Source organism: Zasmidium cellare, assembly GCF_010093935.1.
Source record: "Zasmidium cellare ATCC 36951 unplaced genomic scaffold M409scaffold_23, whole genome shotgun sequence".
Lineage (NCBI taxonomy): Eukaryota > Fungi > Ascomycota > Dothideomycetes > Mycosphaerellales > Mycosphaerellaceae > Zasmidium > Zasmidium cellare.
The window spans coordinates 351,367-370,576 of record NW_022986967.1 but is presented as its reverse complement, the minus strand read 5'-3'; the positions used below and the strand labels follow the sequence as shown (position 1 = coordinate 370,576).

At 53.9% G+C, this 19,210-nt stretch overlaps 8 protein-coding genes across 8 annotated transcripts; 4 read left to right on the top strand and 4 right to left on the bottom strand.

The window, feature by feature from the left end:
• Positions 1-45: 45 nt before the first annotated feature.
• M409DRAFT_24563 (uncharacterized protein) lies at positions 46-3,039 on the top strand (the record flags this gene model as incomplete). The annotated part of the gene is made up of 1 exon (XM_033807293.1): positions 46-3,039. The coding sequence occupies one exon, from the start codon at positions 46-48 to the stop codon at positions 3,037-3,039; it is 2,994 nt and encodes a 997-aa protein (XP_033666066.1).
• A 723-nt stretch (positions 3,040-3,762) lies between these two features.
• M409DRAFT_34969 (uncharacterized protein) lies at positions 3,763-4,344 on the top strand (the record flags this gene model as incomplete). Its single annotated transcript, XM_033810339.1, has 1 exon — positions 3,763-4,344. A coding segment is annotated over one exon (582 nt), but the record flags the coding sequence as incomplete, so codon positions are not given.
• A 1,075-nt stretch (positions 4,345-5,419) lies between these two features.
• On the bottom strand, positions 5,420-6,079 carry M409DRAFT_24561 (uncharacterized protein; the record flags this gene model as incomplete). The annotated part of the gene is made up of 1 exon (XM_033807292.1): positions 5,420-6,079. The coding sequence occupies one exon, from the start codon at positions 6,077-6,079 to the stop codon at positions 5,420-5,422; it is 660 nt and encodes a 219-aa protein (XP_033666064.1).
• Positions 6,080-6,445: 366 nt separating this feature from the next.
• M409DRAFT_67443 (uncharacterized protein) lies at positions 6,446-7,329 on the bottom strand (the record flags this gene model as incomplete). Its single annotated transcript, XM_033817406.1, has 2 exons — positions 6,446-7,187; positions 7,241-7,329. 2 exons carry the CDS (start codon positions 7,327-7,329, stop codon positions 6,446-6,448), a joined length of 831 nt encoding a protein of 276 aa, XP_033666063.1.
• A 198-nt stretch (positions 7,330-7,527) lies between these two features.
• On the bottom strand, positions 7,528-9,196 carry M409DRAFT_67442 (uncharacterized protein; the record flags this gene model as incomplete). The annotated part of the gene is made up of 4 exons (XM_033817405.1): positions 7,528-7,709; positions 7,757-7,860; positions 7,945-8,688; positions 8,751-9,196. 4 exons carry the CDS (start codon positions 9,194-9,196, stop codon positions 7,528-7,530), a joined length of 1,476 nt encoding a protein of 491 aa, XP_033666062.1.
• A 441-nt stretch (positions 9,197-9,637) lies between these two features.
• M409DRAFT_67441 (uncharacterized protein) lies at positions 9,638-11,677 on the bottom strand (the record flags this gene model as incomplete). Its single annotated transcript, XM_033817404.1, has 1 exon — positions 9,638-11,677. One exon carries the CDS (start codon positions 11,675-11,677, stop codon positions 9,638-9,640), a length of 2,040 nt encoding a protein of 679 aa, XP_033666061.1.
• A 301-nt stretch (positions 11,678-11,978) lies between these two features.
• On the top strand, positions 11,979-17,408 carry M409DRAFT_24557 (uncharacterized protein; the record flags this gene model as incomplete). The annotated part of the gene is made up of 1 exon (XM_033807291.1): positions 11,979-17,408. The coding sequence occupies one exon, from the start codon at positions 11,979-11,981 to the stop codon at positions 17,406-17,408; it is 5,430 nt and encodes a 1,809-aa protein (XP_033666060.1).
• A 222-nt stretch (positions 17,409-17,630) lies between these two features.
• Positions 17,631-18,924, top strand: M409DRAFT_24556 (glycoside hydrolase family 16 protein; the record flags this gene model as incomplete). The annotated part of the gene is made up of 3 exons (XM_033807290.1): positions 17,631-18,344; positions 18,407-18,718; positions 18,751-18,924. 3 exons carry the CDS (start codon positions 17,631-17,633, stop codon positions 18,922-18,924), a joined length of 1,200 nt encoding a protein of 399 aa, XP_033666059.1.
• Positions 18,925-19,210: the final 286 nt, after the last annotated feature.

Below are 19,210 nucleotides of genomic sequence, written 5' to 3'. Positions count from 1 at the left end.
ATGTCCCCACGAGGACAACTCAGCTAATTCCCAGAAGGCCTAAAGATGCCAGGCCTCGCGAAAAAACTCCTCATCTTCGCCTCTGTCGACGGCCTCTTTCTGCAACCCACCGGTCAACGAAGTTCCTCCGTCGACAACGGCGGGGTACACGTGGAATACGGCACGAACAAGATCACCACGTTAAACAAGAAACCCGACGATAGCTCCGACAATGGATTGGAGACTCACGGGATTGTCGGTCTTCTCGATCTTGTAAGCTCGAGTTATTTGGTGACGATCACGCGACGGGAGGAAGTTGCGAGGATTCGAGAGAAGGCTATTTTCCGTGTGCAAGATGTTTGTTTGATTCCTTTGAAGGGGAAAGGGGAGGCCGAGAGGGCGATTGGGGAGGCACAGAAGCTGTTGAAGCAGAATGAAAAGAAGGGGGAGGCTAAGGTTGAAGAGACGGAAGGACAAGAAGAGGAGGAGGATGTAGGAGATGATACGTCGACCATCGCGAGCGTTGATGCAGATGAACAACAAGGCCCGGATCATAAACATGGTCCTGAGGGAGAGGCGGCGGCGTTGGAGCCGCCGAAGGGAGGGGTTGTTAAGAGGAGTTCGACGTTTGTGAGGAATGTTGTGCAGGATAGGGGGAAGTTTGGACGGATGGCGGGACGGTGGTTTAGTCGGAATGGGAGTAAGGAGCAAGTGAGGAGGCAGGAGGGGAGTGGTGCTGAGGGTGGTGCTGAGGGCGAGGGAAAGGAGGAGTTGACGAGGGAGCAGGAGAGGCAGGTTGAGGAGGCGATGGCTGAGGGGAATGAGGGTAAAGACGGCGGGAAGAAGGAGGAAGTGGATAAGAAGAAGGACGTCGAGGGAAATGAGGACAAGAAGGCAGAGTCTAAAGTGGTCAAGCAACAAAGTGCCATCGAGTACTTGACGCCGAGAATACTCAGAAGCGCGAGGCTGTACTTCTCCAGCAGCGGATTCTACTTCTCCTACGACCACGACATATCTGGGACACTAGCCCAAAGGAGCCAAATCAATTCCTCGCTGCCGCTGTGGAAACTGTTCGATCGATTGTACTTCTGGAATCATCACCTCGTGAAGCCTTTCATGAACGCTGGCCAGGACAGCCTTATCCTTCCACTCATGCAAGGATTCATAGGACAGCGTGCTTTTTCGATCGCTAGGACTGAAGGTACGGATAATGATGTGGTAGCTGAGGCGGCGCAGGATGCGCAGGAAGTCATCAAGGCTCAAGAGGAGGGCTCTAAACCCGAGGAGACCGAGAAGGAGACTATCAAGCATGAGTTTCTTCTGACGCTTATCTCTCGACGGTCGGTCAATCGAGCTGGGCTTCGTTATCTTCGTCGGGGGATTGATGACGAGGGAGCAGTAGCGAACAACGTCGAGACGGAGCAGATCTTGTCCTCACAGTCCTGGAGCGAGTCAGACAAGGCATTTTCACTGCTGCAGGTGCGAGGATCGATTCCAGTCTTCTTCTCGCAAAGTCCCTACAGTTTCAAGCCAATGCCCGTCTTGTTCGGATCAGAGGCAACGAACCAAGCTGCATTTAAGAAGCACTTCCAGTCTGTGCTCAACCGCTACGGCAACGTCCAAGTGGCATGTCTTGTCGACAAGCATGGCACAGAAGTAGCCATCGGAGAGGCTTTCGAAAAGCACACGAAGCAAGTGAACGAGAAAGGCGGCATATACGGTAAACAGATCGGCTGGGAGTGGTTCGATTTCCATGCCCAATGCAAAGGCATGAAATTCGAGAATGTTCAGATCTTGATGGATACCTTACAGGGACAGCTGAACAGCTTCGGCTGGGCGGTGAAGCAGAACGACAAGAACATACGACAGCAAACAGGTGTTCTCAGGACCAACTGCATGGATTGCTTGGATCGAACGAATGTCGTGCAGTCGGCGATTGCTGGCTGGGCTTTGCAGCAGCAGCTTTCTGAATTGGGATTGAACATCGATCTCAAGGCCGATCCGAAGACGCAGTGGTTCAATACTCTTTGGGCGGATAATGGCGATGCTATTAGTAAACAGTATGCTGGCACTTCTGCTCTCAAGGGCGACTTCACCAGGACGAGGAAACGGAACTGGACTGGTGCTCTGTCGGACTTCAGCCTGACTCTTACTCGGTACTATAACAACATTTTTGGGGACTATTTCCTACAGACGAATATCGACTACTGGCTTGGCAATGCCGGTCCGAATGTATTCGAGGAGTTTGAGACGGATATGATGTCGCAGGATTATGCATTGGATATGAAACACATTCGACAGAACGCCATCGATACGTGCGTCAAGATCGTGCTTGAAGACGGCGCGGACGAACTGCTTGCGGGTTGGACGTTGAGTTCGCCGCATCAAAGTAACACGTTACGGACTCTGCCATTCGAGGAGTGCGTGCTTTTGCTGACTGGCAAGGCTCTCTACTTCTGTCGATTTGACTGGGATACGGAGAAAGTGGGCAGCTTTGAGAAGGTTGAACTTCTTGATATCAATGAAATTTGGCGGGGGACGTACATTACCACTGCTCTTGGTCAGACTCATTTGGATGAGAAGAAGAATGTGGGATTCGCTGTGCGGTTTAAAGCTGAGGGCGAGGGGATGGTTAGGAGAAATACGAGGAGTTTGAGCGTTGTTGATGAGGGTCATGATGAGAAAGATCAGAAGGATGATGAAGAGAGCGAGGCAGCAGGCAAGAAAGACGACGACAAGAACAACAAGAAACCAGACGAAGGCGTCGAAGAAACTCGAATCCTAGCCTTCAAGGCCCTGCCACCGAAATCCGTCGCCTCGAAGCACGAAGATCAAGACCTGTCAAACCTCAGCGAGAGCGACACCATCCAACGCATTACGAATGCGATATACAAAGCTACGAGCGACGCCTTCGCGAGAGACCGAGGGTTCCAGCACATCGAAGTCGACAAACCCGCCCAGGTCCAGGAGCACGACGTCATTAGCGTTGCGGAGGCGAAGAAGGCGACTGGGTATATGGAGAGTATTGGATATAGTTTGAAGCGGCTTGTGTGGTCGTGATAGAGAAGAAGGAGCATTTGAAGTGAAGTGGGTCAGATCCTTGCCCTATTCTAGCCCCGGGCTCCTAAAAGAGGCTGGAGGATGCTAGCTTGCTTTGCTCTTGTGAACGAAGTGCGAGTTCTGGAGTCGCTTTGATAGGCAGTGCAGTAGCTTCGGAGTTACGCCCTATCGACGACGCAGTAAAAACATGGTGGAGGCAGGACCTTGTGTAATCCTCTACCACGCGGTTCGCTTGTTGGCATCCTCGGAGCATACCAACCCTGATCTTGCATCTCGATCCTATACCACGCGGCATACTCCGTGGCATGTTAGGCGTCTGTAAGAGGTTACCGACCCTGCAGTTGCATCTGAATCCTCTAAGGTCTCAGAGAGACATGTAAGCAGCGATGACCGCTTATAGCAACTCTCGCTGACGAAGGGTTCTGCATAAAGAGGGACTGCTTCGCAATTGATGCGAGCGGGCATTGTACTTAAAGGGCTGTGGGATTCCTCCAACAATTCTCATTCTTGAGAGATAGGCCTTCGCTCCAGCTCACCGACGACATTGAACGGCACGGTGTATTTCGACCATTGGGGGATCCATAGCATTAGTGATCAGAACACCGCCTTCGACTCTGATACCTCGAGACGACCTCAGCCGCAGCAATGAACAACATTCCCTCGCACACGGAACTGCCCAAGCAGTACGACGTCTATCCGTTCGTCGAATTGTCCAAGTTCACGGGCAAGCTCAAGGGAAAGGTCGTTTGCATCACTGGAGCCAGCTCTGGAATCGGACGAACGAGTTGCCTGGCCTTTGCCCATGCTGGCGCCAGCGTAGCTTGTGTCGCCCGCCGCAAGGATCGACTAGATACCCTCGTAGAAGAGATCAAGCAGAAGTACAACGTGCCGGTAGCTGCGATTCCCGCCGATCTCTTCGACCCGGAGGCCGCGAAAAAGGTCATCCAAGACGCCGAATCAGCACTCGGTCCCATCGACATCTTAATCAACAACGCAGGCATGCAACTCGTTCGCAAACTCGAGGACGTGCAAGATTTTGAGGAGGAATGGTGGAAGCTTGTGGTCATCAACTTGCGAGCTCCCGCGGCCCTCACCCACGCCGTCCTCCCCTCCATGATCGCCCGCAAGACCGGTATCCTCCTCAACGTTGGTAGCGCAGCCGGCGCCCACGACATCCCTTGGTGCTCAGCCTACGGCACCTCCAAACTCGCCGTAATGAAACTCTACCAGAACCTCCCCGCCGAAATCGGGCAGCACGGAATTACCACCTTTAACGTCCACCCCGGCCAGATCATGACGGATATGGTCAAGGACGCTTTTGTGGATGCTAAACAGCGGTACGCCGCGGAAGTTCCCTCGGAGGGTGGGGTTCAGTGGCAGACGGAGGAGCTGGCGGCGAATACGATCCTCGCGCTGTGTGCGGATGAGAGGTGTAAGCGGTTGAGTGGACGGTATGTGGACGCGGAGCAGGATTTGGAGAAGGTGTTGGAGGCTGTGGAGAGTGGGCGGGTGGAGAAGGAGAGGCTGTATTGGATTAAAGTTGATGAGGTGTAAGGGGTTGGTAGATTGTGCTGTAATGTACGTGAGCAATTATTCTACGAGATTGGGAAGAGGGCGGTCGATTTTCTATGCACTTGGAAGGATTGTGCCTTCCGATCCATCTCCGTTCTTTCGCGAGGAACTCTCTCTCTTGGAATCTGACCATTGCCTGGGTCGATCCCAGAAAGTTGGGGAGAAGGGTTCAATCTCTTGTCTACCACCATCGTTGAGTTGAGGACCTGACGACTGGGGTGACTGTCAATGCCTTGCTTCATCTCGGATTTCTGGGGAGACGCTCATTCTAAATGAGCGTCCATCCCCGTCCTGATCTACGGGCCCTCCAACTCGAACTTTTGTCGTCGCCGTGGTTGCCTTGAGAGAGCTGGAGAGAAACATCAGTTTAAAGTGCACTGCTGATCCCCAACATGCTGCCAGCGCCTGTTTCCATCATCTGCCTGTGAATGTTCACGTCTTTGTTCTGCGTGATAGATACGTGGGCTAATACGGGATAGACACGAGGAACTGAGCTCAGATCACACAAAGCTGAAGGCATGAGCTGAGTTCACACAGACACGAGGACGTGAGTCAATGTCACACAGACAGGAAGAGGAGACAATTCAATTTCATATTCCAACCGCTGTGCGTTACTCTTCTAAGTACATTCATACCTCGACTGAATGAATATCCACCACAGTCGAATTGGATATCCCAGAATATCCTGGAACCACTGTTTCTCAATCGCCAGCATGAAGTCCATGGTCGCTGTCGGACTTGAGGAGAAGCATCCTCCCGCCCACACACTCGTCCTCAATATGCCATACCCTGGACTGACCAACAGCCCCTAATTCTCTCGAACCGCATCACACATGATCCAAGCTCCATCCTTGACATCCAACACCGCCAGCGCACACTCCTTGATCTCCACCAATCCCCACTTCGACTCCTCCCACTTCTTCTCCGGCCCAACAGCATCAGCGGCCCCAACCAACTTATCCTGACTCTTCGCCACAAAATGCTCTCCATTCCCACTCACCCCCGCCACCCAAAAGACCTCGCCCTCCTGAATCGTCAACTCCGGCAACCGCACCGTCGGATCCGGCGGCAATCTAGGCCGCGCATTCGTCTTCGAAATCGCCACGAAGATGACACACTTCTTCAGCCCATCCAAATGTCCGTACGGCGTGCCCTGCCAGATGACCGGCAGGCTCTCGACGAGGATGTGCACGGCGATCTTGTTGGTGCCGCTGTCGTAGTCTTCGATGCGCAGGAGGCCGTCGCCGTTGTGCGGAATCATGTGCTTGCGGGCTTTGAGGGCGAGGGATTGCCGGTAGATGCATTGCTCGTCGAGGAAGGGGAGGCGGTCGAGAGGGGGTGCGATGGATTCCGAGTCGGTGTATTGCTGTTGGAGGCGTTGGATGGCGGCGGGGGAGATGGTGCGTTGGATGCTTTGGCGGGTTGTTGCGACTATAATCGCTTTTTTCTGTGCAGCGGTGAGGGCCATGGTGCTGGTTGCGGAAGGGTGGTGATGAATATATCAGGGTGAAGATATCTGCTTCAAGACGCCTGTTGATATATCTTTCCAGACGCCGTCTGGAACAAACTTTGGATAAAGAACGGACAGCAAGCAGGTTTGCTCGAAGAACCTCTTTTGGTGACGACTTTGTTCGATGATGCAGAGTGTTTCTTTCTGAATCGAGAATTCAATTCTCCAAAAGCATGGAAGCTAGTGGAAGCCAAGCGCGAAAATAATTCGTCCGACATTCACTCTGTGCTTTCACATGAAAGCGGGCCGTGCGCATGGCCCGTGCGCCGAGTGAATTCTTTTTTGAAACCCACGGTGAAACACTCCATAAGACTGTTGTTTACATCATGCAATGCTATTGACATACAACCAAGCAGCTTCCACCTCTCTCGCCCAGAGCCTCCAAGCTCTGGTGCTCGACACCGTCATCAATTCAGCTGCTCCCTCAGCCTCGTCTTCGTCCAGGTAGGCCATTTCGGGCACATCTCCAGAATGAGCACCAAGTCCCAAATAGCTCGACCACGTCACCAAAGCCGTCGTCTGAATCGCCGCGTTCGTCTGAGTATACACAGCCTTCGCCACCGCTTCAATCACATTCCCCGCCTGGACCGTCAAGCCATGCCCACGCATCAACACCGCCGCAAGCTCTGGTCCTGAAATAGAATCGCCCTCGAAACGTTCTGCCAAAGAAGCCCCGAGCCGGGTATTACTCACAAGAAAATTTCTCTCATCCCCCTCCTGCCAACACTTCGCAATGTCCCACACCGGCGTCCTCGTCCCCAGAAATCCCGCCATGTGGAAGCACGGCTTCAACGGCACACCGGACATGCTATACGGTACGATCTCAGGCGAGTGGGAATGCACGACCGCGTTGACACTTTCGTAGCGTTTGTAGATCTCGCTGTGGATGCAGCGTTCGGAGTATCCTTTCGTGGAGGTTGGGCCGACGGGTTCGGCGTTGGAGACGTGGTATTCTATAAGGTCGTTTTCGGAGGCTATGGTTGCGGGGGCAATGTAGCGGGACATTATGAAGTGGTCTGGGTTGTGCGGGTGGCGGATTGAGAGGTGGCCGTAGGCGTCGAGGACTCTGCTGGCACGTGTCAGTGATGGGTTGGTGAGGTGAAGTTTGGTGGATGTTACTTGTGATAGTGGAGGATGTGGCAGCCTGTGATGAAGTCTCGATAAGCCTGTTTGAGGACCGGGTCCGTGGTCGACAAGGCTGTTGCCATTTTGGGTAGGGGTTGCGGCAACGCTGGTGAATGTGATCTGGCATTCTGGCCAGCAAATACCTTGGTGGGCATCTGAGGGGCATGTTATACTATTGCAGACGTAGTTCATGATGAGGCAGGAAGCGAATCCGTGGCAAGTTGCAGGCCGTCATCGTGAGTTTCAATCTATACTCGGCCGAAAGCAGAACCTTGCGATACTCATATATCCGAGGGGTCAGTCGGCTCACCCTGCCATGCTCTGATTTCCTCGCCGCGAAAGAGCAACACCGCGAGTGGAATGAGCAGTGCTAGATTGATTGCACCAAGCACCGAGAATGCTGTAGTGTATCCAACCTTCTCTCCGAATGGTAAGGCGTAAAAGCTGACAGTGAAGCCGAAGACTGCCTGTTGTTAGCCTGTTGTTCTTCATGCTACACGACCAACTCACCAGATTTGAACAGATTTATGATCGCTCCGATCTCGCCACTCTGAGGTTTATACGAATCAGTCGCGTACGTGTAAACCATCGTCACGCCAACCTGCGTGCCGAAGCTGCGGAAGAACAAGTCAGCCTCATCAGTTCGCAGGAAGAGCCGAATCCGTACGATCGGATCTCGAGAATCTGACTTCACTTACCCCGAGATAGCCATGCACACCGATGACACGATCCAAGGCTTCTGTTGCTGAACGCAGTATCCGTACAAAGCCGTGCCGATGCCAAGGAGTGTGCAGCCAGGGAGAAGGTAAAGTCGAGCTTCTGGTCTGCGATCTCGGCCGCGACGTTTGGCATCCAAGGTGACGATCCGATCGCTGACCCAGCCTGCTGTCGCCTCGCCTAGGAAGCATCCGACTGTCAAGGGAACGCCAAGGAACAGGCCAATTTGCTCGACTTTGAAGCCGTAAATGGATGTCCCGAGATGAGCTCCCGTCACGGCAAAGAGAATGCTGCCGTATGCATTGTTGGTCATGTACCATATACACGGAAGCACAACTGCCAGGTACTTGGTCATACGCAGAGAGCCGATGAAGTCCTTCGGTCTGACTCTACGGTTGAGCACCTTGCCGTGGAAGAGTAGTTTCTGAACGTAGCTTCTGTTCTCTACCTGCAAATGGTCCCTCCGGGAGAAGAGCGTTTCCGGTAGAGTGAGTATCACCAGAACCCAGAGACCCGCTTGGATGATGCCGGGAATCCAGAAACACCATCGCCAGCCTAGCCTGGCAGCGATGTATCCGCCGGCGATGGGAGCAACATGAGGGCCATTGGTGACACTGACGGTGTAGATGCCCATGTAGAAACCTCGTTCGCCTTGGGTGAAGATGTCGCAGATGGAGGCGGCTCCGATGCCCAGTGGGACACTTGTTCCGATACCATTGAACACTCTGCCAGCAAGTCAATCTCAATCCCCATCTGCATGCAAACAAAACCAAGCAACGTTACATACCTCCCAGTAATAATTCCCCCATACGTCGGCGCAGCCGCACTTACAAAAGCCCCCACAGCGCCGACGATCGTAAAGATAACATAGCAAACCCTCCTCCCATAAACATTCGCATACGGCACCACAAACATACTCAGCACGCCTCCGAACAAAATATACGTCGTCGTGCAATAACTCGCCTGCTCAACCGTGACTCCGAGATCTTTGGCCATGAGCACTAGGGCTGGATTGAAGAGGGCCCCGCCGACTTGGGCGATGAAGGAGAGGAGCGAGACGAGGAGGACGACGTAGATTTTCCGATGCCATGGCCAGTTTAAGGGGTCGGAGAGGGAGTCGCTGGGTTGGGGTTGGAGGGGGAGGCCGTGTTTGTCGAGTTTGAGGGTTGGATGGGGCGTGGCGATTTCGATTTCTTTGGGCGAGTCGGTGGGGAGGAATTTGATGTCGGCCATGGCGAGAGGGGAGGAAGTCGCGAAGGCTGTATGAGAGTTCAGAGTCGTGTCTACGAAAGTGAAGGGATAGTGCAACAAGTTAGCTGGAGGTTCGCGCGTGGCGAGTGGGACACTTTGGTTACCTGGTATGCAACCACCTAAACTGTCGTCGACCGTGTCGATCATTCATCCTGCCGCAGAGGGGAAGTTGGATTCACGTGCCGCGGGTGGACAACGAACACGGCAGATGTTGTGCTGCTGTGGCAGATATTGTGCTGCTGTGTAATGAATTTTTGAAGCCGTGTGAGAGTTGATGCACATAATTTTGTGCATTGTTTAGCTATTGCTGCGCTGGAAAAGGATGTCTCGATCAGTGAAAACATCCAACCACAGTATCAGCCTACATCAAACTCAGCATAGTCGGTGGGCAACATCGCGCCTGCATTTGAATCCTCTGTACGTTTAATCCTCCTCATCCCAGTCTGCCTCGACTGGCGCCCATCCTGACCGCCAGCGACCTCCACCAACTTCTCCCATCTTTCGCAACTCGCGAGCTTTCGGTGCATCTTCACGCCAACAGCGGGCCGAGAAGTCGTCGCTCACAGAGATCAAATTGCCATCTGTGGTCCATGTAAGCGAGGTGACCTCCTTGCTATGTGCTCGCACAAGTGGGGTGCCGTGGTTGAAGACGTGGGTAGACGGAAGAGGCGAGCGCTGTACAGGTGGCTGTGGTAGAGATGGCAGCTCGTCTTCGTCGTCTTCGTCGACAATATCAGGGATGGGCGGCCGTCCACCACGTGGTAGATGCCGCTCATCAGTTGGAAACAGCATCGGATTTCGATCTGTGCTTCCTACCGCCAGAATTTCGCCACGGTCGTCCTTGGCTGGCCGAAGTGATGCTTTGATGTAGAAACTGCCAAGGCGAAGCTTGGGATGCTTGAAGCCATACAAGGGGCCAAGGCCAGTCTTGGGTTCCTTGAGCATGCGCCGTCTGCTTGGGCCCGAGCACATCTCAGGCGCATGGCCGAGGACAAGCTGGCTCGTAGAGTACACATATACTGTGGCGTCTCTGCAGGCCGTGTAGAGACGTGCACCATCGCCTGAAAGGACCATTGTGTTGATGCCGTAATGACGTTTTGCAGAATGGGATTCGGGTAGAAGCGTGCTTGAGAGTGGCACAGGACTCCTCCTACCAGCGTTCCGTAAATCCCAGACTTTGACAGAGGCGTCCACTTCGCTAGCCGTGAGGATGAGATGCTCACGGCCGTGGGGCAGGTGTTGGAACGATGTGATGGATAGCTCGTTCTTTTGGTCGGCTTCAAAGGGTCGACTGGATGAGCGATGACCGTAGCCAACATGAAGCTCTTGGCTATAGCGCGTCTCAGGCTGCACCTTGCCGTCTGCATCCACTTGCTGGCCGATGGAAGTGCGGAAATTCTGCACAGCTGACTTGCCGCCGCAGCGCAGGTCCCAAACCTGCACAGTCCCGTCGCGGGCACTGGTGGTGATCATGTTGTCGTCGTGGGGCTGAAATCGAACTTGCTTGACACTGCTTTTGTGACCAGACAGAATGCATACAGTCTGTTGAGACTGCATGTCGACGACTCGAGCGGTTTGATCGCCACTGGCGGTAGCGAGAACGTAATCGTCAGAGCAGAAGGTGACGTCCATGACCGCGTTGTGATGTACACGAAACTTGACATGCGAGGCGTTGAACTGGGCAGAGGGGGATGAGTCGATCAGACGAACACTGCCCTCTTCGTCTCCGACAGCAACCAGCGAGTTGGTGTTGCAGGCAGCGGTGCAAAATGGCAACGCTGCGCCTCGGAAGGTGTGCAAATCAGTCGGAGTCGTCACGAAGTTGGCAGTCTCAACACGTGGGTCTGCACCATGGTCTGCTCGTCTGATGCCCCGTGAGATTGCATTGTATCCTCCAAAGCTCCGCTCCAGGATCCGTCTGGATCCTCCTGCTTCCGGAAGGCGACGAATGGGTTTGGGAAATGGTTTCCACTCGTTTAAAAGATCCGGCAGCGTTTCAGCTTCAGATAGAGTTGGTGACAGCGGAGCCTCGTCGAGAGGGACGGTCTGAATATGCTTCAGTGGTGAGGACTGCGGTGGCGAACTCGGGAGATCAGTGGAGAACTTCCGTCGCTTGAGCGGCCTCGACGAATGGATATTGTCGTGAAGGTCGGCATGGAACTCATCGCGAGTGATCAAGCCTTTGGCACGGCGATTGGCGCCATTCCTGGTGATGTCCTGGAGCTGTCGACCGGCCTTGCTCGTGCGGCCACCTCGACAGGAGAGGGTGCTTCTGGGCGTGAAGAACTTGTTGAAGCGTTTCGGGGTAACGGTCGGCGGTTTTCTGACCTTCTGGCTGCTCAAGAGGCTACTGGCCCTGGTAGTCGGCGGGCCCAGCGGCGATGAGGCGTTCTCCTTCTCTACAGGAATCTGATGCTTTTCGAAGATACTGTCCTGCGATGATGCAGGCGGAGCCTCGGCCATGGTGATATGAAGATGCTTGCGTCGCCTCGCACCTAAAACGTAGGAACGGACAAACGCATGAATGCAGAGCAGAAGCCGGACGGTGCAGAAGAGAGGCGAAGAATGGAGGCTTCGCGTAGAGTGCACGCGTGAAGAGAACGCGCTAGTGATATGGCCCGATGCGCAGGGATGGAGCGGGCCGACGGGAGCTTGCGAGCTTGGGCCGTGTGGGCCGGTGGAATTCTTCGAAAAGTTCGGCCGCAGAAAGTGTCGGCGGGAATTGAAAGTCGCTTCTTGCGAACATTCGACTACCACACCCACCATGGCGCCCCTGAAGAGGAAGGCCGTCACTGACGAGCGGCCGAGCAAGAAGGCAAAGGCTGTTGATGTCAATGAGCAGGATGCGCCAAAAGAAAAGAAGCCTCCACGAAAGTCGCAAGATGGCGACAGGAAAGAGAAGAAAGAGAAGAAGTCAGCTCTGAGCTCAATCTTGCAGCAGGAGGAGAGCGCATTTCCACGAGGCGGTGGAGGCGTCTTGACTGCACTGGAGCAGAAACAGATTCAAGTGCAAGCTGAGCGGGATGCTCTGTTTGAACAAGAAGGTGGAAAGGCCGACAACGAAGAGGATGCAGGACTTTTCGATGAAGAGGCCCCTGCAAAGAAGAAGCAGAAGAAGAGCCGCAAGAATGAGGAAGATGTGATCAAGAAGATCGAAGGTTCCGGGATTCGGATACAGAGCCTGAGCTACAAGAACCTGGCCGTTGGAAGTTCAGTCTTGGGCCGAGTGACCGCTGTCACAAGCAAAGATGTGGCGCTTGCTTTGCCCAACAATCTGACCGGATACGTTCCAATCAGTGCCATCTCCGAGCGACTCACCGCACGTATCGAACGAGTGCTGGCCGACGATGCGAAACCCGCAGCTGAGGACGATGGCGAGGACGACCAAGATATCGACCTGAAACAGATTGTACACACGGGACAGTGGCTGAGAGGTACAGTCACGGCGATGGGCACGGAGACCAGCGGCAAGAGCAAGAAGCACATCGAGCTGTCAATCGACCCAAGCCAAGTCAACGGCGGGCTCGAGCAGGACAATTTTGTGCCCAACAACACAATTCAAGCGGCTGTTAGAAGCGTGGAAGATCGTGGTATCGTCATGGACCTTGGACTGCCTGACGACACCGTCACAGGTTTTGTGAGCAAGAAGGAGCTGGGCTCGGCCTATCAGTTGGACCAGATACAGGAAGGCCAGGTTATGCTCTGTCTCGTCACTGGCAAGGGAAGTAATGGAAAAGTCTTGAAGCTCTGCCCGGATCCAAACAAGTTCACCGTTACCAGCAAGGAGGGAAAGCCACCATCGCTCACTCAGGCGCCTACAGTGGACGCCTTCCTTCCTGGAACTGCGGTCGAGATGCTGGTGGTCGACTCTGGTCCAAAAGGTGTTGCCGGCAAGGTCATGGGCATGCTGGATGTCACTGCTGATATCGTGCACTCTGGAGCCGCGCGTGAGGATGATATGAGCAAGAAGTACAAAGTGGGTTCGAAAGTAAAGGCTCGCATAATTTATGCAGTACCGAAGGATGATGGCTCGCGACGAGTAGGTGCATCATTCCTGGAACACAATCTGGCCCTGACAGCTCCACCCACGAAATTGCCCGTCAACGCCACGGCGACATTGAAGGCGGAATCAGCAAGTCTCGCCCAGGAGCTCCCGCTTTCCTCGAGTGTTAAGGCCAAGGTCATCCGTATATCCGCCGACAGAGGGCTTTTCTTCACACTCGCTCAAGACGGTCGTAGAGGTCTCGAAGCTCAGGCTTTTGCGCACATCTCACAGATTTCGGACGAGCACACAGAAACTCTCTCGGAGACGGGCCTATACAAACCTGACACCGTTCATGATGCGCGAATCTTGGCGTACAACCCAGTCGATAACACGTACTACGTGTCCATGAAAAGATCTGTTCTGGACCAAACCTTCCTGCGCCTTGAAGATCTGCCCGTGGGAGAAGTTGTCAAGGGAACTGTGGACAAACTCATTCTTGGTGGACCAAAAGGCATCACTGGTGTGGTGATCAAGCTCAGCGACAACATCACTGGCCTGGTACCGGAAATGCATCTTAGCGATGCTCAGCTCCAGCACCCTGAGCGCAAGTTCCGTGAAGGATTTCCCGTGAAAGCGCGCGTCTTGTCTGTTGATACTGAGAAGAGACAGGCGCGGTTGACGCTCAAGAAATCGCTTGTCGAGAACGATGCATTGGTCTGGAAGGACTATGCAGATCTTCAACCAGGCATGGAGGGCAAAGGCACCATCATCAACCTGCGGTCGAATGGCGCGGTAGTCCAATTCTATGGCCACTTGAGAGCTTGGCTGCCCGTTGCTGAGATGAGCAACACTTACGTGGAGAATCCAGAGCACCACTTCCGTCTCGGCCAGACCGTGAACGTGAGGATCCTTTCGGTCGATCCTGACAAGGACGAAATGAAGGTCACCTGCAGGGATGAAAGCGTCTTTGAGCCGGAGCAACAACAGGCTTGGAAGTCTATCGATGGCGGCGACCTTGTCACTGCGACCGTCTCTGGCAAGACAGCTGACGGAATATCGGTCGACCTGGACAACGGCCTCAAGGGTACTATCAAAGCCAGCCATCTCACAGACGGCTCAGCGTCCAAGGCTGAGAAGGAGCTGAAGCGCATCCGCGTTGGCCAGAAACTTGCAAACCTGCTTGTGCTCGACAAACTTGAGCGAAGCCACACTTTGGTATTGACCAACAAGCCTGGTATGGTAGAAGACGCCAAGTCCGAGAGGCTCATTAGGGCCCCCTCTCAAGCACAACAAGGCAAGAAGGTGCACGGATTTGTGAGGAATATCACTCCCGAGAGCATCTACGTTGAGTTTGCCAATGGCGTTGTTGGTCTGCTACCCAAAACCCAAGTCCCCTCAGACATGCTTGCGGAACCCACGTTCGGGTTGAGGAAAGACCAGACGATAGCGACTTGGGTAGCCAGCACCGACGCGACCACCGAGCGTTTTGTACTCACCATGAGAGAGCAGACTGCGGCCAATCCACGTCCTGCAACAAAGTCAGCAGATGGCGAACCTGTAATCGACGCTGTAGACTCGTCAGTCAAGTCCATGGCTGACTTTGAGCTGGGCAAGGTTGTGAAAGCACGTATCGACACTATCAAGTCTACTCAAATCAACGTTCGTCTGGCAGACAATATCCAAGGGCGTGTCGACGTCAGCGAGGCTTTCGATTCGTGGGACGAGATCGCAAACAAGGGTGCTCCACTGCAAGACTTCAAACAAGGTGATTTCATCGACCTCAAGCTCCTGGGAATTCACGATGCTCGCAGTCACCGCTTTTTGCCGATCAGCCATCGGCAGGGTAAGGTCCCAGTCTTCGAGCTTTCCGCAAAAGCATCCAGGGTCAAGAAGGGAGATGAGTCGCTTTTGAGCTTGGACACAGTCAAGCCTGGCTCTTCACATCTCGCATTTGTGAACAATCATGGCGACAATTGCGTTTGGGTGAACCTGTCGCCGGCTGTTCGAGGCAGGATTGCGCTCATGAATCTTTCGGACGATGCTGGTCTATTGCAGGACGTCGAGAATCGATTCCGGGTCGGTTGTGCTTTGCGAGTCAAAGTCAAGAGCGTCGACGTGAATTCCAATCGACTCGACCTGACAGCACGACTGAATGAATCCAGCGAGCCTACTTCGCTGACAGCCTTAACACCTGGCATGGTACTTGCAGCACGAGTGACAAAATCATCTGAACGCTTGGTACATGTACAGATCTCGGACAGCATCTCCGGTGCCGTGCCTCTTGTGGAACTCAACGACGACTACGACCAGGTCAACCCTGCTCAGTACAAGAAGAATGACATTGTTCGTGTCTGTGTGCTAGCAGTAGATGTGCCAAACAAGAAGGCCTTCTTCAGTCTGCGACCATCCAAAGTCTTGAGCTCAAGCTTGCCTGTCAAGGATGCATCAGTCACAGACGTGGGTCAAGTGAAACCTGGAGATCTTATCCGCGGTTTCGTCAAGCAGGTTGCCGACAAGGGCGTCTTTGTTTCTTTGGGTGCTCGCGTTGATGCCCTTGTGCGGATCGCGGATCTCAGCGATCAGTTCGTCAAGGACTGGAAGAGCATGTACGAAATTGACCAGCTTGTCACAGGCCGTATCCTGTCTGTCGATCCCGCGGCCAAACAGATCCAAATAAGCTTGAAGAAGTCGCATGTGGACGGCAAATACACACCACCCTGGACCATCAGCAGCTTGAAGCCTGGCATGGTGGTTACTGGTAAGGTTCGAAAAGTGGAAGATTTTGGAGCGTTCGTGGACATCGACAACACCCATCCAAAACTCTCCGGATTGTGCCACAGAAGCGAGGTTGCGGCCAGGCGAGTGGAGGACGTTCGAAAGCTATACAGCGCTGGAGATGTTGTCAAAGCTAAGGTCCTCAACGTTGACACTGAGAGCAGAAAGATCAGTCTCGGTCTGAAGGCCAGCTATTTCAACGAAGGTCCAGAAGACGAGGAAGAGAGCGAAGAGGAAGACCAAGAAATGGACGGCGTGGAACTCGACGGCGAGGATGAATCAGATGCTGAGGGTGGTGTCGACCTGGACGATATCGCAACTTTTGAAAGCGAGGACGATGCCATTGATGCGGACGATATGGATGTCGATGATGAGCCACCCGCAAAGTCGACAAGCGGACTGAAGACAAGCGGCTTCGACTGGAGCGGCAATGCCCTCGACTCGAATGTCAGTGGTGGTGGCTACGAGTCTGAGCCGGAAGCTGCTACGACCAAGAAGCGGAAGCGCAACAAGCCGGAGATCAAGGAAGACCTGACAGGCGACCTCGATAAATATGGCCCGAGAAGCGTCAGCGATTTCGAGCGACAGCTCTTGGGGCAGCCAAACAATTCCGGCCTCTGGATCCAATATATGGCCTTCCAACTTCAACTAAGCGAGACGGAGAAGGCTCGGGAAATTGCTCAGCGGGCTCTCAAGACTATTCCCATCCGCGAAACGGACGAAAAGGCCAACGTTTGGATTGCCTGGTTGAACCTGGAAGTGGAGTACGGCGATGACGACAGCGTTGACGATGTCTTCAAGGAAGCGTGCCAGATGCAGGATTCACTGGAAATGCACCAAAAGCTTGCGTCGATCTACATCGATTCGGGCAAGCACGACAAGGCCGACGCCGTATTCGAGCGAATTGTCGGAAATAAGGCCTTCCGCGCAAGTCCAGACATCTGGCTCAACTACGCTTCATTTCTCATGGACAGCCGTCGGGCACCTGACCGTGCTCGCGCTCTTCTGCCAAAGGCGATGCAATCGGTCCCAACTAACGAACATCGTCTCCTTACTGCCAAATTTGCTGCTTTGGAGTATCGATCCAAAGGAGGCGACGCAGAGCGCGGTCGTACCATTTTCGAGGGTCTCGTCACGGAGTGGCCGAAATGGCACTCGGGCTGGGACATGTGGGCCGATCTGGAACGTTCGCAACTCTCTCACGCGGAGTCTGAAGACGCCAAGTATGCGGCTGTAGAGAGGGTTCGCAAATTGTACCAGCGGATGGCGGAGCAGAAGATGAAGAAGAGAAGAGCGAAGTATCTGTTCAAGAAGTGGTTGGAGTTTGAGGAGCAGGAGGGTGGTGAGAAGAATGCCGAGAGGGTCAAGACGTTGGCCACGGAGTATGTGGAAAAGATGCAGAAGACTGGCGAGGACGATGACATGGAGGAGTAGACCGCTATTCGTCTAGAAGGTATGTGTATAACATGCAAACATCACTCTGTTATCAACAGTGGGACTTCGAATTCGATGATGTGCTACCCAGTCGTGAGTTGTCTTTGTTCCATCATTCCGGAGTTGGGGCGTATAGTGGAGAATTAGATGCCTCCTTTGTCATGCAGCCTTGCCACGCACATCAGCTTCAGCGATATCCCATCCACACCCCACTGCACAAACATGCATATCTTGACAGTAGCCCTTAGTGCCTGCCTGCTCGCAGCCACAGCCTCTGCCCAAAGGGCAGACGGTCAATTCTGGCCATGCAACCCAATCAAAAACGACACCGGAGCCTGTCCTCCCGACCCAGGCCTTCCAACGAGCACCTACAGCGTCGACTTCACCAAACAAACCTCCATTCCCACCAACTGGACCATTTCCAACTACGCCAACATCCCCTTCGGGCCCCTCGGCGCCGAATTCACCTACGCCAAACGCTACGACGCGCCCCAACTCTGGACAGACTTCTTCATCCTCTTTGGCAAAATCACCATTGAAGCGCGCATCGCCAACGGCACCGGTATGATCTCCTCCTTTGTCCTCATCTCGGATGACTTCGACGAGATCGACTTTGAATTCAGCGGGAATAATTTCGGCGACACGGCCTCCCGCGGCAAAGGCCAGAATAACTACTTCGGCAAGGGCATCACGGGGAACTACGATCGGGGCGGGTGGTTCGATGTGGTGGATCCGCAGGGGACGTTTCATACGTACGAGATTGAGTGGACGGAGGAGAGGCTGGTGTGGAGGGTGGATGGGGTGGAGGTGAGGAGGTTTTTGGCTCGGGATGCGACAACGGCCAAGGGCAGTGCGTATCAGTTTCCGCAGACGCCGAGTAAGTTCCAGTTGGGGATTTGGGCGGGTGGAGATCCGGGGCAGAATGAGGGGACGAAGGTATGTTCACTGGGACTTTGTTTTTATGGAGGGTGGTTTGCTGACGAGGGTTTGATATGCAGGCCTGGGCCGGCGGAGAGACGAATATTTCGGCTGCGCCGTATACGATGTATGTCAAGAATGTCAAGATTGAGAATTACAAGCCTGCTTGGGCGTACAACTGGACGGATCAGAGTGGCACGTGGCAGAGCATTCAGTTGTTGAAGCAGCCAGTTGTGGAAGAGGATGCGGATGAGGGTAATTCGACGATTACGCCGCCGAGCATGGAGATGAATTCGACGGATCCGGAGAACGATGGGTTGGAGGGTGGTATTGGTGGGAGTTCGAGTGCGACGCTGCCTTTGACATCTTCGTTGAGCAGTTCAACTTCGACTGTGAAGCCTTCCACGAGTGTTGCCACTAGCAGGACTTCCACTACCTCCACGACGACCAAACCGAGCTCTTCCTCAAGCACGACGAAGTCGGCGTCTTCGACCACGAAACCGACCGCTGCTTCTTCAAGCTCAAAGCCAGCCTCTTCATCGACGCCCAAGACCAGCAGTACCAAGCCACCGTCAAGCTCAACCACAAAGCCTTCTAGCACGACTACGAAGGTTTCATCAAGTAGCAACACATCCAAGACGACTTCGACACCCAAAATAACGACGACGAAGTACACAGCCACTACAACGAGCTGCAAGACAACCTCAACGCCAAAGCCAGCGACAACAAAGACATCCCAGCAGTGGCAATGGGGAGGCTGGGGAAACTGGTGGCGAAACGACGAGAATGATCATGATGATGGAAATTGGAATTGGCAGCAGCGTCAGAGGGGCGGGTGGTGAGGTCTGATGGTGCAAATGTGTTAGATGCATTCACTCACGCCA